We start from the raw sequence: 16,155 nt of genomic DNA, 5'->3' as shown, positions 1-16,155 counted from the left end.
TAATAATCCTGTAACTGCAAATAACATACTCAACTTCTCCGAATCCCAGCTCCCTTTGTAATATGATGAGAATAAAAACTGCCCACAATGTAATAGGTGCTCAATAAATGCTAGATTCAGCTCTCATTTTCTATTGCTTTGCAACTGATTATTTGTTTTTCTGTTTTCCTCACAAAATGGGGAAAAACTTAACCTAGAGATGGACCACAGTGGCAAAAAGCTCTACCCTCCTATTTTGAAACACTGACCATACCTTTGACTCTTTCCGTTCAGATTAAGTATTATTTTCCCTCCACAGATTCTCATTTTCTGTGGATACCAGAAGACCCATCAAGAAATAGTTCACAGCATTGTCAGTGGACACTTTACCAGTTTGAAAACCAAAGTAAAAAATTTGCTAAAGCAGAGTTAATCCTCACTATAAAGAAGGCCGTCTTTCTACCAGCTTGTACTCATGGGTCCCAAGTCTCAGATCCGTATCCATCCCCTTTTTTCCTCTCCTCTCACTCACTAGCACATTCTCTAGGTACTTCAAACTGTGCATAAGGCAACCCTTTGTATTGCCATCCATATAAGATGCTATGGAAGAGAAAGGATAAAAATAAATTTTTCTGGAGGTCCAGTTTACTTTGATCATAAACAATAAGATTGGGGAGAAAGTGCCCCTGTAAACCAGTGTGCTAAGAAGGCTGTCTGGTCAGGTCAGGTGAAGCTAAAGCGGCTTGGGCTGTGGGTTAACTACTGATAATGAGTCATGCCAAACATACAACCAGCTCCTACCCAGGGTACTCACTTCCTGGTTCCTCTGTGAGCTCTAAAACAGTTTTTTCCCTTCCACCCAGCAGTAAACTCACATAATACGGAATTCATTTACAAAAGGTAGGCTAAGTTTATTGAGACTCACAAGCAGTTGACTGACTCGGTGTGACTCAAACCACAAAGAAACCAGCTATTTCACTCCATTCTGAGTCCTAGGATTGGGGCCCATTCACAGGTTTACGAGTTTCTCATTGAGGGCAATTTGTGATTGTGTGAGATTGGCCAAGTAGGTCACCATCAGCAGGTCCTGGAAGAGAAAGAAGCCACAATGAGTGAGGAATGGGGCGGCAGAAAGGCCACCTCTATGATGGACACTGGGTGTGAAGACAGTCCTGGATAAATGACAGCTATGAAAGGCTGAGCAAGAGTTGAGGGTGGAAGATAGGAAGGAAATGCTTGAAAACACTTTCTCATCTCTACCGATGCAAATATAGACTAGGGGTGCTTTAGCCCAGGTCCATGGGTAGAATACAGGGGGTCTGTGGACTCAGATGGGGAAAATAAGAAATTGCATTTTCATTAACCTCTGAACTTTAGCATTTCTTTCAAGCATGACTCTAGATAACAAGTCACAGTAGCGTCAGCAGTACCTGAGCCAACGGAATCAAGGAAAGAGGTGCAAGGGAATCTCTGAGCATGTGTACTACCTCTTTCTTCCTCCCAACCTGGACTGCAAGGGGGCCAAAGGTGAAGCCCTGTCTCCTCTGTCCCCCTGCAGGCTATCTTCCCCAACTCCCTTCAGGTCGTGTGCATGTGCTGAGGTAGGGGACAGCACTCACATTGATGTTGCTGTTGAGCATGGTCTCGAAGTCATCAGGAACTATCTTGGGTACTTGGTTAACCAGACTCATCAAGAAGCGGCCCACTGTATTGTCAGCTGACACCTTTCCAGACTGAGCACCAAACAAAGATTTAATAAGGCAGTTAATTCTCACCACCGAGGACTGTCAGTTCATCAGCACATCTCTCAGCGACCTCGGGGTAGAGATCCATGCCCTCCTCCTTTTTTTCCTTCCCCCTCCTCACCAGTACATCCTCTGCGTACTGCAACACTGTGCTTAGGGCATCCTGGATGCGAGCCGACGCCCCTCCTACTTGCTGCAAGTCACTTGAGAGTCCGATCACCCGGTTGGGGCTAAAACAGGTCTTCATGATCAGGTCAACTGTGGGAGCGGGTTGGGGGATATAAGAGACACAGAGAATTCAGTCATCCCACCAGGAAAGACATGATTTCTAACCATCCTAACTTTCCCACCCCCCTCTGGACTCAGTCAACTTCCCCAGACTCCCCTATTCTGCCCTTATTAGCTTCTTCCTCCTGGAAGCTCAATTCCTGCACCTAGTACGCTAGTCATTGGTTTCGGTCTCATATGAATCTGGTGCTGCTAATTTCCCATCTCTAACAACTTCACAAGCAATTCCTCGAATTCTATTTATATAGAAGAATGACTGTGACTTCCACTCATCACAAACCTTAGATGAACAGTTCCTCTTTAACCCACCCAAGGCCCTCCATCCTTGTTAGAGAGCAGCAATCTTGTCCCCTGAAAAATGCCAAAGGCCTCGCAAGGCGGTATGGGAAAGTAACTCACCTCCGATGCGTTCTGTGTCATAATATGCATATTTCACTGTCAGAGGTGTGAACATCACCCCCATGGTCCTCCCAGGGACACCCATTAAAGTGCTGGGGAGAGAGAAGTCAAGCTAAACAGACAGTTTTGGGGGAGGGTTTCCATGTCTAGTCCAGGCTTGGAAAGCAGTCACACCAAGAGGATGGCTTCCAAGGTTCTGAGATGAGAAGGCTCGACCATGCGAAACCCAGGGTCTCATGGGAGCAAGACACTTTCTTCACTTAGCTCATTCCACACACCAGACCCTTGGCCTGCAAGAGGGGACTCAGCTTTCAGACCTGGTCTGGTCTCTTCAGAGGATTACTTCACACACTGTGCAATCTCAGTGATGAGAGGACAGGACACTGGATTTCCCTGTGGAGCTGGCTGCCTAGACATCCACCCCCATGGAAAAAAGAGATGGGACAGATCTTTTCTGGGACTGAGCCCTTCATGAGCATTGAAAAAAAAAACTGACTCTAGCCCACCAAGATTACATTGGGTACTATAAGTACTCTTACTAAAGGTGACTGCCTTTACTATGTCAACTACATACTTTGAACTGGATCTTGAGGAATCTGAAATATCCAGAAAGGCTAAGAAATCAGGCAATGGCTAGAGCTTAGGGGTATAACAACTGGCCCATAAGGCCACCCTCTTTGTCTTAGTGCATAATAGTTAACCGGTTATATCAGTGTCAGACACAGAAACAGCACAAAGCTAAACAGCATAAGAGATGCTCCAACAAATGCCTTCACGCTAACCAGAAAGTATAATCCTTCCAGCTCCTCTACCAGCCCCTTCTTCAGCACGTCATCAGAGCCGTTCCCAGCACCCCCACCAAAGGGCGTTTTAATTGCCAGTAAGCTCAACATGTCAATGTCGTAATGTTATTGTCATCAAAACTGTAGTGAATCCTGGGTTAACAGATGTGTTCAAAATAAGGACAGCCATCCTTTAATCTGTACTACCCAGGGTCCTGTGCTCAGTGCTAGGGATAACAACAAGCTAAAGGATGACTCTGAAAAGCAGTGAACATGGTGAAGGATCATGACCAGAGTACCACGTGAGCATTGGCTGTAAAAACTGTGAAAAGTTAGCTTCTAGAAACGATGTCATGAAAAACAACAGTTTGCTCAAATACCTAAAGGGCTGCCATTTGAAACTGGTTAAAAGCAAAATGTAGAAATCTGGGGAACAACCAGAATCGGTGAGTGAAAATTTCAGGGATAGATTCTGTTTCAGAGTAAAACCTTCCTAATGATTTTAACTGTTGAGAACGAGGAATGGGCTTCCTTGGGAGGCAGTGAGCTACACACAAAGATTAAACCTGCTTGGGGTGGAAGTGGGGTGTCATCTAGGCGTGGTATGAACCAGACAGCCTTTTATGCCCTTGTGGCCCACGACTCTGGTCACCTGACATAGGCCTTGATGCTCATGCGGCCGTTCTGGAGGCTCGTGTCCACAGTGAGGTGAATGGGGTTGGGGGCTTCCCGGCTGTAGTACTCATGGATCAGCACAGAGTGCTCTGTGATGTCATGGCCTGTAGCGTACCTGGAAAATGGAACATAGCTGTGGACTCATGTCTACCTGTGACATCAATACCAAACACGATGGTGGTACAGGTGTCTCTAGGTACCTGATACTTCTATGGTAGTGATACCCCCAGTGACAACCCAAATACCAAAACAATAAACACACTGAAAACTATATCAAATCAAATCACAGACTGACTTACAGCTATTGAAAAATTCCAAGGCACCACCAGTAAGGCAAAAAAAGATTTGCTCAGTAAAAGCTACAATTCAAAATAAATATTCTTGGCCTCACAGGATCAGAACTGCCAACAAAACACACTGAATTCACAGCTCCTTGAGATAACACACTTTCAATATTCTGTCTCCAAGAGGGAGTACAGTACCTAGTCAGGTGGCAAAAGACCTTGGCGATCACTGAGACTTTCCTTTCCCTCACCTCCCACTTACCAGCCCAGGATGAGCTCATTTGGAGAGACCTTCTTGTGCAATTCATACATGTTCTTAGCAAATTCCATGTCAACAGCCACCTAAGGAGGAAGGCAGAAAAGGAAGCTAAGCCAGAAGCCCATATAAAAAATGGATAAAAAGGACAAGAAGCTACCCCCAATAGTCAGAAGAGACCTGGGAAGTATGTCCAAATGAATGAAGCTCTTTGAAACTGTGGGAGCTCTAGTTATAAGCACAAGATGTTGTGCTGGAGGGGCCTTAATGAGAGCCAAGCAAATGAACAGCTACAGGCTGCACAGGGGCAGCTCAAATTCCCACTCACCTCATCTTCTGACTCGTTGTGTGGCACTGAAAAGCAATTGGTGACTTCCACAGAGTGCTTGTCAACGGTTCCTGTGAGAGAGCATCATCCATGTGTTATAAAGCCATAGGGCTCCCAATAGCCTCTGACCACTTTTCAAATACTTTCAGAGTTTTCTTCAAAATCAATGAACAAAAATCTGAACTCATGAGCTCCAACTTCAGCCATGTGCATCAACGGAAGCACGATTCTCTGGAGAACTGAAACTCTGAAGTGATCTCCAGCTCCTTCCTTTAACTGTCAACAATTAGGGCCTATTCTTCCTTCATAAGGTCCCCTCTAGCCTATCTGTTACCTCCTACTAACAGCCCTACTCCAGATCTTTACTCTGTGACCTTCATTTTTCAGTTTCCAGACTTTCTCCCTATACTTTAATCTACAGGTTAAATTATATTCTAATAACGTCTATACAGACCATTGTGGCCTTGTCTCAGAGCACAATTCAAGGAGCTTCACTTGTACCTCCCTTCAGCCACCTGGTCCCATGGGCCTAACCTTAACCCTAGCATCATCCAGAAACCCACCTGGGAACCTTACACATCAGTGTCAGTCTTTTACCACAAACTTCTATTCTTCTAGTTCTGATACCTTTACTCCCACTACATGTGCTTCTTGACCTCACTAAGATTGCTAGTCCCTTGCCTTCTCCATTGTTTCCCTCATCTACTGGAACCTCCCACCTGAAGCTTCAAAAGTGCCTCTCTCTCCACCACAGACCACAGTGTTGTCTATACCCCTAAGTGTCTGTTTAATTTCACTTCACTAGGTTTTTGCCCCCTTAGCTGAAACTATGTCCTCAACCCCAAGATTTCACGTTCTGTGATCTCTTGTCAGCATTCAACAGACTCGAGCAAGCCAAGCTTCTGAAATAGTTGTCTGCTATATTTCCATGCCACTATGACACCCTTCTACTAGAGCATTTATCATATTGTGTTCTAATTAGCTACAGTAAGAGTATAACTTCATCTTGCATTTAAGGTTAGAGCTTGTTTTATCAAACCTTGAATTCTAAGTACCTAATGGTCTTACGGATACATAAAAGGTACCAGTGGACTTCATTTAACCAAATGAAACATGTTTCATGAATGAATGTCTGAGAAAACCTGTAAGTTCTGCAAGCAGAATCTATGGCTTCATTCTCCAGCGAGCACTGCCTCTATAACACCTAGCACTGTACTGTGATCCCAGTCTAGAAGAGGATCTGAACACCTAGATCACAGTTGGTCTAACGAGGGTCAGCGTCACATTTGGGGCATGCAGCACAAACCTCGGGTGGAGAACTGTTTCTTTAAATAGCTTCAGTGAGTCTGGAAAATTTGACGGTGCAGCTGAAAGAGTACGTAAGTATTTGTGGAGTGCCAAGTCGGTGATGCAAAAAGTCACTTGTTACAGAAGCTCAAAGCAAGGCTGTCACAGAGGTTAAAAATGGGGGTCGGGTGGGGGCGGGGGTGTGGGATGAAGGATTGATACTGAACACTTGCCCTGGGAACCTGGAAGATGAGTGGAACTCAAAAAAACGAGGGCAAGAAGGGTGTGCACTTGTGGCAAAGAGAATACAGAGGCTTGGTTTGAGAAAAACCATGGCAATGTTTGGAAGATAAAGGACCATTTCATGCTTCTGTAAAATGCTATACCCTCAAAGACAAAGAGAGGGAGAATGTGTGCATGTGTTAGGGATGGAAAGGTCTGATGTGGTGGAGGACGGCAACTGACAGTTGTTTCGTACCAAATGTGTGCCAGCACAGTTAAGATGCTTTCTGCAATAATTTAGTTCTCACAAAGACTAAGTCTAAAGTAGCCCCTGAAGGAACTAGACTTCAGGTAATTTGTCCCAAGGCATGTGGCTAATATTTGGTGGAGGCTGTCTACAAATCCTGTCCTTTTTGCAATATACCAGTTGTCTTCTACGGTAGAAGGACTATTACACATTCAAGAGTAAGAAAGAGAAACGATGCACGGGAGTGGAGTGGATTCAAAGGTGTTTAAAATCTGTAACTAAGATGTAGTGAAAATGAATTTGATGAGATCAGCACTCCCCAGAAAAAGGGATATACAAGTAACTCCTTTTCAGTGCTTCTCAGTTTCACAGATTAACATAAAATAGCTATACTTCAAATTTGGAACATAGGCAGGGAAAAGGTTTTTCTTCGATTTGAAGGTTAAGCGATATAAACAGATAATACAATCGTTCATGCCCCAATGGAGAATCAGAGACCGCACTGGGGAAACAGGGTCTACACCTTAGGAACCAGTAAGGGACAGAGGATCAGGCTTAGATGTTTAGGAAAGCAGAATGTTATTGAAACCCTAAATGGGATCCTGCCAAACCGATTTACTTGTTGAGAGAGACATCTTTTTACAGATGCCCCACTCCTTTGCAACTGGTTAGAAACATTATTTGTAAACACCTGGGAAATAAAGACGTTTAGTCAATAGATGAAGGAGGAAAACGTGGTCACTGGGCTTAGGGAGTCAGGCTTTTTGACTTCCTAGTTGGCGCCTACACTCATTCGTGGTAGACTGGGACTGATTACGCTTGACGGAAAATGCTGCTGGGAAGAGGAAAAATAAAAAGTCAGTCACTCGGCACACGACATTTATTCAATAAGCAACTACTCCTTACGAATTTATGTCGCCCAAAGCGACTTCCATCTGGCAGGAAAGTTCAAGTTCATTGGGAAGTTAAGTCGCAGCAGGAAGGGGGGATAGAGAAACAGGTGAGCGATCAAGGGAGATGGGAAGAGAGGGGAGCAAGATGAAGGGAGGTGGGAGGCAGGCAGAAGGGAACGTGGATTTCCTCTGACCACTCACCGAGCAGGGTCCCGATAACGCGGGCAGCGCCCTCGTTGCGTCGCTCGTAGCTGTCCACGATGGAGGCCAAAATGACCGGGTGCAGGCGGACCACGCGGCCGCCGGGGAAGGGGCCCGGGAGAGCAGGACCCGGCAAAGACTGCGCCGGGGTCTGCGCTGGGGCTGGCGCCGAGGCCGGGGGCTGGCCGGGAGCCGCGGTCGCAGTCGCCGCTGCCGCCGGGTCTGAGGATGAGGCTGGAGCCGCCGTCGGGGCCGGAACCGGCGCTGGAGCCGGCGCTGAGCCTGGGGCCGGAGCTGTGGGTGAGGCCGGGGCTGGGGCTGAGGCCGAGGCTGGGGCAGCAGCCGTGGCTGGGGCTGGAGCTGCAGGAGGAGCACTCGCCGGTACCGTCGGTGTGGCCATCTTGTCGAGAGAGAAGGAGCCAGGAGCGGAAGGGAGGGAGTTACGACTATTAGGAACACGATAGGCTGAATACGCACCACGTGAACTAGATCTTTGTGCTTATTGGCTACTGATGACGCTTCTCGTGGCACTACTATTTCCTGCTCTGAGTTTGTGCTCTTTGATTTTGGTCCGATACACACTCGGTGAGACCTCAGCTAAATCGTTCCAAGTAAACTTGGGACCGCGCTTGGAGAAGAGAAACAATTCTGTCTGCGCTGCTACCGCCAGATGTAGCCCGAGAGTGGAGCAAGGGTCGCAATTTGTGGTTTCAGACTTTAGTGGGATAATGGATGTCAAAGTGCCTTTTATTTTTTTAAATTTTTTTGGTAAGGAAGATTGGCCCTGAGCTAACATCTGTTGCCAATCTTCTTCTTCTTCTTTTTTTTTCCTCTCCAAAGCTCCAGTACATAGTTGTATACCCTAGTTGTAGGTCATTCTAGTTCCACTATGTGGGACACCACCACAGCATGGCTTCATGAGCAGTGTGTAAGTCTGGCCCAGGAGCCAAACCCTCAAACCCCAGGCTGCCACAGCAGAGGGGCGAACTTAACCACTATACCTTGGGGCCCCAAAGTGCCTTTTAAAGGGTTTTGTTCTTAAGAGCCTCATAAGGGGTCAATACGGTGGTTTCTTCATTCAATGATTTTAATATATGCTAGACTCTCTTTTAGTTGCTTGGGACATATCAGCAAATAAAACAAAGATGCTTGCCCTTGAAAAGTTTACATTCTAGCAGGGAGAGACAAGTACAGTATATAATACATTAAAAGGTGATAAGTGCTATGAAAAAGGAAAAAGTGGAGAGTAGGGGGGGATCAGGAGTTGTGAGGAGGGAGGGTGGGTCACAATGAGAATGTGAGATATGAGTGGATTTGAAGGAGGCAAGGGAGGCAGCCATTATTTGGGAGGAGAGAGCCCCCAGGTAGAAGGCACAGCTAAGGAGCAGGCTATATCTTCAGCTCACTGATTCTCATTTCAGCTGCTATTTATTCTGTGTATTGAATTTTAGATTTCAATAACTATATTTTTCATTTCTAGAAGTCCTATTTTCCTTCCTTCCTCTCTCCTCTCCTCTTCCTTCCTTCTTTCCTTCCTTCCTTCCTTTTTTATTGGAGTATAGTTGACATACAATGTTAGTTTCAGGTGTACAATATAATGATTCAATATTTGTATATATTATGAAATGATCACCATAAGTCTGGTTAACATCCGTGATTACACATAGTTGCAGATTTTTTTCATTGTAATGAGAAACTTTTAAGATTTACTTTCTTAGCGACTTTTGAGTATGCAATACAGTATTATTAACTTCACTTGTTTACCTCCTATTCTTTCTTTGTTAATTTCTATTTTATCAACTTAATACATAATCATAGTTTAAAAGGTCAATTAGCGTTAAAAAGCCTATGCTCCGAATACAGTAGTTCCCTGTTCCGTCCCCTCACGAAACTCCCAATCACTCTATCCTGAAGTGACTGCTTTAGATATTTAACTGTTTCTTCTTACATCTCTGCACTTCTCAATAATACATGTCTACTGCTACCTTTTGGTTTGTCAATGTTAGGCATTATCTATTTACTTCCTATGCCAGAAAATTCTACTGCTATCCTTTCAATATAATTGCATGCTACATTTTAGTTAGATCAATATTCAGTGGGGTTACATTATTATTTCTATGCAAATGCTATTCATACCTGAGTGTTGTACTATACTACATTTTTTTTTGTTTTTCCTAGAGCCAGTAATTTCCTTATTTTACATATTTGTCTAGTTTGCTTGGTACTTATGGTTAGTTTTCCACACTGTCTAATAGCCTCAGTAGGATCTTTTGGAAGGCCCGTAGCATCAATCTGTCAATCTCTCTTTTCCTGGAGACCATCTGTCTGAGAATACTGTTCTCCTCTGTCAGGACTTTCTGGCAAACTGCCTAATAGGACTTTGTTCTGCTCTTTGACTGGATTCCTGCTTCATGGAGCTCCTGTCTTCCTCCTTTTTCATTTTGTTGGAGTACATCCTCCAGTGGTTTCAACAACTTACAGAAATGGTGCCATGGCTGAGGATGTGATGGTGACAGTGCCCCCATTCCTTTGTCTGTCGAGTCAAATTGCCCCAGCCTGCCCTGGAGTTGAGTGGTGGAAGAGGACGGGGGTTTCAGAGAGGGAGATGGAGGGTCTGTTGGACGCTTTTTCTCTTGGTAACAGGAGTTCATCCCTTTGGCCCCTGCCTTGTTTCTCCACTTTGCTGTATGGAGGAATGAGGTCAAGTTCTCTTGTGACTGGTCTTCATCCACTGACACTCAGAGGGAATGTGTGTTTGTGCTTCTCCAAGGCTCAGCGGGTTCTTCATCTGTTCTAGTCCCACATGTACTAGAGCCTGCTAGGTATCAAAGGGCAGGCGGTCACACCCATCCTTTTGATTCCAGCACCACCAAGCAGAAGTGAACTAGTAGGTTCGGGCTAAGTGGACCCAGGTTTGGCTTGGGGATCTGTCTGATCCGATAAAGGGGCCTGTTTCAGCTCAGTCCCCAGGGCCTTGTTGTTGGGCTCCTGCATCAGGGAGCTGAGTCATCCCTGCCTCACCTCCAGCTCTCCAAGTCTGAACAGACTGAACAGCCTAGACTGCACATCTTCTTGGCAGACGCCAGTGCTGTCTTCTCTTGCTCTTTCCTGAATTAGCTCCACCAACAGCAGAGATTTTCAGGGGAGCCCGAGGCTTTCTTGTAAATTGCTCCTGCTTCAACAGGCCTGTTTCTAAACTGCCATGTGACTTGCACCCAAAGTCCATTGTATCCTAACAGCTTCCTAAAATTTTCTCTCTCCTTTTGTTGTGTAGTCAAAATGCTGATATTTGAATCTCAGCAACTTCCCCCATTCCCAAATACTTTTTGCTCAGTCAGACATTTTGCTACTGAGATGAATTCTCCATTGGCTTTAGATCCCAGGTGTCACTCTGGACTCTGAAAGCTTTCTATCAATTGTTACTTTTCTCCTTCTGAAGGCTATCACCCTGCCAACATTTTAGTTTTATATTTTAAACACAACTCAAGATCCTGCTCTCCTTTCTCTGCTTTTTTAGAATGTACAAATGTCTCCAGTTTTGGGGAGCATTTAGCCTAACTACTTGGTCTCTGCTTCTGTCTTCCGTGTCTTTGCCTTTTCATCTCTTTCTGTCTCTCTCTGTCTACCCAGGTCATAGACCACAATTTAAATCCTGCTTCTTTGCCCACTGGTCTAGCTCTGGAAAATTATGGGAAGACATTTTTCTCTGACTGTCAAATTTCTCATCTGAGTGATCCCTGAGACAGTTTCTATGATGATCAAAAGGGATAATATATATAAATCACCCAGCACAAAGTGAGCTCACAGAGTGGCCATTTCTCTTACCATTATTTGAACTTGTCTCCTTATCTGAATCAGAACACTTCTAGCTTTAAAATCCTGTGTGTGACTGAGTCCATGAGGCTGATGTGTGGGGCCAATGGGCTGATGAGTATAGATTATTTTACTTTCTTGCCATAGCTCTTCAGTCCCAGCAAATATGCGCCAGCTGGATATAGGTTCACACAGGCAGGGAGGGGCTCACTTTTAAAACTTAAAAATGCATTTTTTTCTTAACCCAAACTGTCTAAAGAGGCATACAGAGCCTGATAAACAGTGGGTGTGAGAGGGAGCGAGAAAGGGAGGAGAGAGAAACAGAGATAGAGAGAGAGATCAACACGCCCACACGCCTTCCTATATCTTTGCTGACACAATAAAATATGTGACAGAGAGGCCTGAGGGGAATGAATAGAAAAATTCCCTGCTGTCTTATCCACTCATCTTTCTTGAAACTTTGCACGTATCTCGTATCTCAGCTCTCCTTGGCCTTCACTCAGCAGCTTGCCGAGCACCCAGAAAGCAGGGTGGGCTGAGGTACCTTCAGGCTGCTCTTTCCTCAGCAGCGTACCTCTCCTCTCTTCTCTCCCCCTTTTCCAGGTCATCAGTCTGAACGTGACCCTTCATTCTGAGCACCATGGCCCTGACCCGCAGCCCCCAGGAAGCATTGCTCTGGGCCTTGAGTGACCTTGAGGAGAATGAGTTCAAGATGTTAAAGTTCCGCTTACGGGATAGAGCCCTGCTTGAGGGCCAGTGCCAGCTGGCCCGAGGGGAGCTGGAGGGCCTCAGTCGGGTGGACCTGGCTTCTCGGCTGACTTTAATGTATGGAGCACAGGAGGCTGTGAAAGTGCTGCTCAAAGTCTTGAGGGACATGAACCTGTTGGAACTCGTGGAACAGCTTGGCCACATTTGTCTGAATGGTGAGTGTAGCTGAGGAAAAAGGGAGATCAGGGTGGCACCAGGACTCCCCCTCCCCTATGACATTTCCAGAGGCTTGCATAGCCTGTAATTTGTACCTTCTCTCTCTTGCCCTCTGCTCTTGCCTGGGAGCCCCAGTGCCCGAGGGTCCTAGTGGTCTCTAGTTGAGGGCTCTGACAACTGTCAGGTGGAGGGCCTGAGCAGAGGGTGGGATTTATTTATAGAAAGACTGGGGCAACTCATGGCCATAATGCCCCACCTCCTACCTCCACCTGTAGTGCCAGAGAAGAGGAGAGGATGAAGAGAGGAGTTTAGAGATTGGGGATGGTGTTGGTGAAGGGGGTTCTGCTAACCAGAAGAAATGGCATCAGGGTGCGGGGTCAGACCTTTCCCCAGTTGCTTTCCTGGCTGGTAGCTCAGCCTGCTTCTCAGAGAAGACAGCCTGCTCCTGTGCCCTGCTCTCTTAAGGAACCAGTGGATTGATGCCACCCTAGAGAGTGGGGTGGACATGGAGCCTAAATGGCTTCCTATCCCTTCTTGTGGGGTGCTGAGGAGGAGGGAGGTTCTGTTGGTTCCTTTGCTCTCTCCATAGGCTCCTTTCATGTCTGAGAGTTCCTCTGACATAGAGATGGGAGGGTTCCGTAGAGTCAGAGTTGTGGCTCCTGTTCCGAAGCTGGTTTATCTTTAGCACCTGACCTGACATTTACCAAGAACAGCATCCTATTACATCACCATGCTTCAGCTTCCCTTTCCTTTCTCCTCTCTCTGTCCTCACCATTTCAAATGGGGACATTTCAATGAACACTCAGACATTCACACACACAGAGACTTTTGCGCATACATGTATTCTTACAAACACATGCTTGCTGATGTACACTGACATGCCTTCCCTACATGAAAATACACAAGCTTCTATAAGCCCACTCCCATGAGCATGTGTGTATACGAGCATTCACTCACACCCCACAGATATCCACACACACAAAACACACCCTTGCACACTCACCCAGATGTGCACATGAACACCATGCATGCACAGTCACACACACACATACACACTCATACGTACTTACGGTGGTCCCTACCCACGAAGCTAGAAGTATAACCTTCAGGGAGATACAAGTTAGAGAGCATAGAAAATGAAACTAAAGAGCAGAGTCCGGAGTTTGAAGAGCCCACATTGTCCTTTTTTATTCTCGTCTCACCACCTAACACCCACTTGTCTGGCTCAGATTACAGAGAAATATACCGAGAGCGTGTGCGCCGCCTAGAGGAGAGGCAGGATGTGGAAATCAACTGGAGGTACAATCAGCTGCTGCTGGTGACCAAGCCCAGCTCAGGGAGCCCAGAATCACCTGCCTGCTCCATCCTGGAACAGGAGCTGGACTCTATCATGGTGGAGGCTCTATTTGATCCAGGGGAAAAGCCCTACCAAGTCCCGCCCATAGTGGTGCTCCAGGGGTCCGCTGGTATTGGAAAGACAACACTGTCCAAAAAAATGGTGCTGGACTGGGCCACTGACACCCTGTACCCAGGCCGGTTTGATTATGTCTTTTATGTGAGCTGCAGAGAAGTGGTCCTGCTCCAAGAGGGCAAACTGGACCGGCTCCTCTTCTGGTGTTGTGAAGACAATCAAGCGCCTGTCACAGAGATTCTGAGGCAGCCAGAGCGGCTCCTGTTCATCCTGGATGGCTATGATGAGTTGCAGAGGCCCTTTGCAAAGCAGTTGAAGAGGCTGAGGTCAAGTCCCATGGAGGACATGCTCCACCTCCTAATCAGGAGAAAGGTACTCTCCACGTCCTCCCTTCTCATCACCACTCGGCCCCTGGCTTTACAGAATCTGGAATCCTTGCTGGAACAACCATGCCATGTTCACATCCTAGGCTTCTCTGAGGATGAGAGGAGGAGGTATTTCAGCTCATATTTTACAGATGAGGAGCAAGCCAGAAATGCCTTTGACATTGTACAAGGAAATGACTTCCTCTACAAAGCATGTCAGGTTCCAGGCATTTGCTGGGTGGTCTGCTCCTGGCTGAAGGGACAGATGGAGAGGGGCAGAGCAGTCTCAGAGACACCCAGTAATGGCACTGACATCTTCATGGCCTATGTCTCCACATTCCTGCCACCCAGTGACAATGGGTCTGCTCTGAGCTTACCCGAGACAGGGTCCTGAGGAGTCTGTGCTCCTTGGCAGCTGAGGGCATCCAGCACCGGAGGTTCTTGTTTGAAGAAGCCGACCTCAGAAAGCACAATTTAGATGGGCCCAGCCTTGCTGCTTTCCTGAGCAGCAATGATTACCAAGAAGGACTTGAGGTGAAGAAGTTCTACAGCTTCCACCACATTAGCTTCCAGGAATTTTTTCACGCCATGTCCTACCTGGTGAAAGAGGACCAGAGAGAAGTGAAGAGGCTGCTGGATGAAAAGAAGCAGGAAGGGAATGAGGAGATGACCCTCAGTATGCAGTTTTTATTGGACATAGCGAAAAAGGAAAGATTCTCCAACTTTGAGCTAAAGTTTTGCCTCAAAATCTCCCCCACGATGAAGAAGGATCTGAAGCATTTTAAAGAACAAATGGAATCTATAAAGCATAACAGGCCCTGGGATTTGGAATTTTCTCTGTATGAGTCTAAAATAAAAAATCTGGTTAAGGGTGTTCAAATAAGTGACATATCATTTAAGATGGAACATTCAAAAGAAAAGAAATCCTATAGCAAGAATGCATTTTCTGTCAAAACCAGCTTGAGCGATGGACAGAAAGAGAAGCAAAAAAGTCCAAGTGTGGACAAAGGTAATATTGCAGGGTCACTAAAGGAGGCTTCTAATGGAAAAGGCAGAGGGACAGAGAAACTAGAGACAGGGAGGTTTGGGAGCAGTAGGATGGAAAGCAGAGGAAGCGAGACAGCAGAGCTGAAGGGTCAAGAGGACGGTGGGGTAGATGGACAGGAGGATGAAGGGAAGAAGAGTAGAAAGGGAAGAAGAGATGAGAGATTAGACTAATGGGTACCAGAGAGAGTGGAAGGACAGAGGAGCGAAAGAGAATTAGATAATCGAGTGTCAGATGACTTGGAACACAGGATGTGGAGGAGTCCATGTGGAACAAGTTCTCAGGAACAACCCACATTTGCCATCAATGGCTCCAGCTCAGTTATTTATCAACCCCTCCCCCTAGAGGCTGTTTATAACCTCCTATAGTGTAGAATCTTGTTTTAGTAACTAACTCCTTTTATATGTTAATGTCAGTGACCCAGCAAGTGATTCTGATGTTGGGCTTCTTTGCATAAAATAAACTCCTTAACATGATAAAGTGTGGATTGTGCTCATTCTATATGATTGGATAATGTGAAGCATATCAATGTCACCATTCAAAGGAAATATTGTACTGTGGTATAATGGAATGTCCCTTTGACTCTGCATTTGTGATTAATTTGCTGCTTAAATAAATAGTAACTTCCCATCTTTCTAGAAACTTCTGGAATTTTCATGTTGGGAGTGAGCTTGTCATAGCTCACTTCACATATGCCTTGTCGTAGACCTTTAGGCTTGGAAGCTCTATTGTGACTTGACTTAGCTCTATGCTAATAACATGCCACTGTTGTTTCCAGCTGTGCCATTAACTGACTTTTCTTTCTAGAAAAATCAGTCAGTTCCAAGTGCTAACTCAAAATCTCTTTTTCTGCTTTGGTTCCCTCTGTATAGAAAAAAAGGAGAATAAAAAGGAATTCTAGGTGCCGATGTGATCAGTTCCCAACCCTCATTTCATGGATGAGGAAATTGAAGGTCAGTCAGGAGCCCCATCAGTTTGTGGGCTTCCTCAGAGCGCTCCCTTAGTTCCCAC

The 16,155-nt window shown here is 45.9% G+C and overlaps 2 protein-coding genes across 2 annotated transcripts; one reads left to right on the top strand and one right to left on the bottom strand.

Annotated features, from left to right (window-relative positions):
• Positions 1 to 865: 865 nt before the first annotated feature.
• On the bottom strand, positions 866 to 8,133 carry EIF3F (eukaryotic translation initiation factor 3 subunit F). The gene is made up of 8 exons (XM_023645966.2): positions 7,587 to 8,133; positions 4,737 to 4,807; positions 4,415 to 4,494; positions 3,846 to 3,983; positions 2,412 to 2,503; positions 1,846 to 1,982; positions 1,599 to 1,712; positions 866 to 1,066 (listed from the first exon to the last, which is right to left on the bottom strand). The coding sequence occupies exons 1-8, from the start codon at positions 7,984 to 7,986 to the stop codon at positions 989 to 991; spliced, it is 1,110 nt and encodes a 369-aa protein (XP_023501734.1). The 5' UTR covers positions 7,987 to 8,133; the 3' UTR covers positions 866 to 988.
• A 3,777-nt stretch (positions 8,134 to 11,910) lies between these two features.
• On the top strand, positions 11,911 to 15,458 carry NLRP10 (NLR family pyrin domain containing 10). Its single transcript, XM_001917908.5, is given in 3 exon segments — positions 11,911 to 12,322; positions 13,553 to 14,458; positions 14,461 to 15,458. Coding segments are annotated over 3 exon segments (2,046 nt in total). The 5' UTR covers positions 11,911 to 12,039; the 3' UTR covers positions 15,318 to 15,458.
• The last annotated feature ends 697 nt before the right edge of the window (positions 15,459 to 16,155 follow it).

Source organism: Equus caballus, chromosome 7 (assembly GCF_041296265.1).
Source record: "Equus caballus isolate H_3958 breed thoroughbred chromosome 7, TB-T2T, whole genome shotgun sequence".
In the NCBI taxonomy this organism is placed as follows: Eukaryota; Metazoa; Chordata; class Mammalia; order Perissodactyla; family Equidae; genus Equus; species Equus caballus.
The sequence above is the reverse complement of the archived record's forward strand: the minus strand, read 5'-3'. Positions and strand labels throughout refer to the sequence as shown.

Excerpts from the sequence above, each read along its gene's own strand:
- EIF3F (XM_023645966.2), bottom strand. The coding sequence starts at position 7,986 with ATGGCCACACCGACGGTACCGGCGAGTGCTCCTCCTGCAGCTCCAGCC. Across the intron at positions 1,983-2,411 it reads TGACACAGAACGCATCGGAG|TTGACCTGATCATGAAGACC; the intron begins GTGAGTTACTTT and ends CCGCTCCCACAG. Across the intron at positions 1,713-1,845 it reads AGTACGCAGAGGATGTACTG|TCTGGAAAGGTGTCAGCTGA; the intron begins GTGAGGAGGGGG and ends TTTGGTGCTCAG.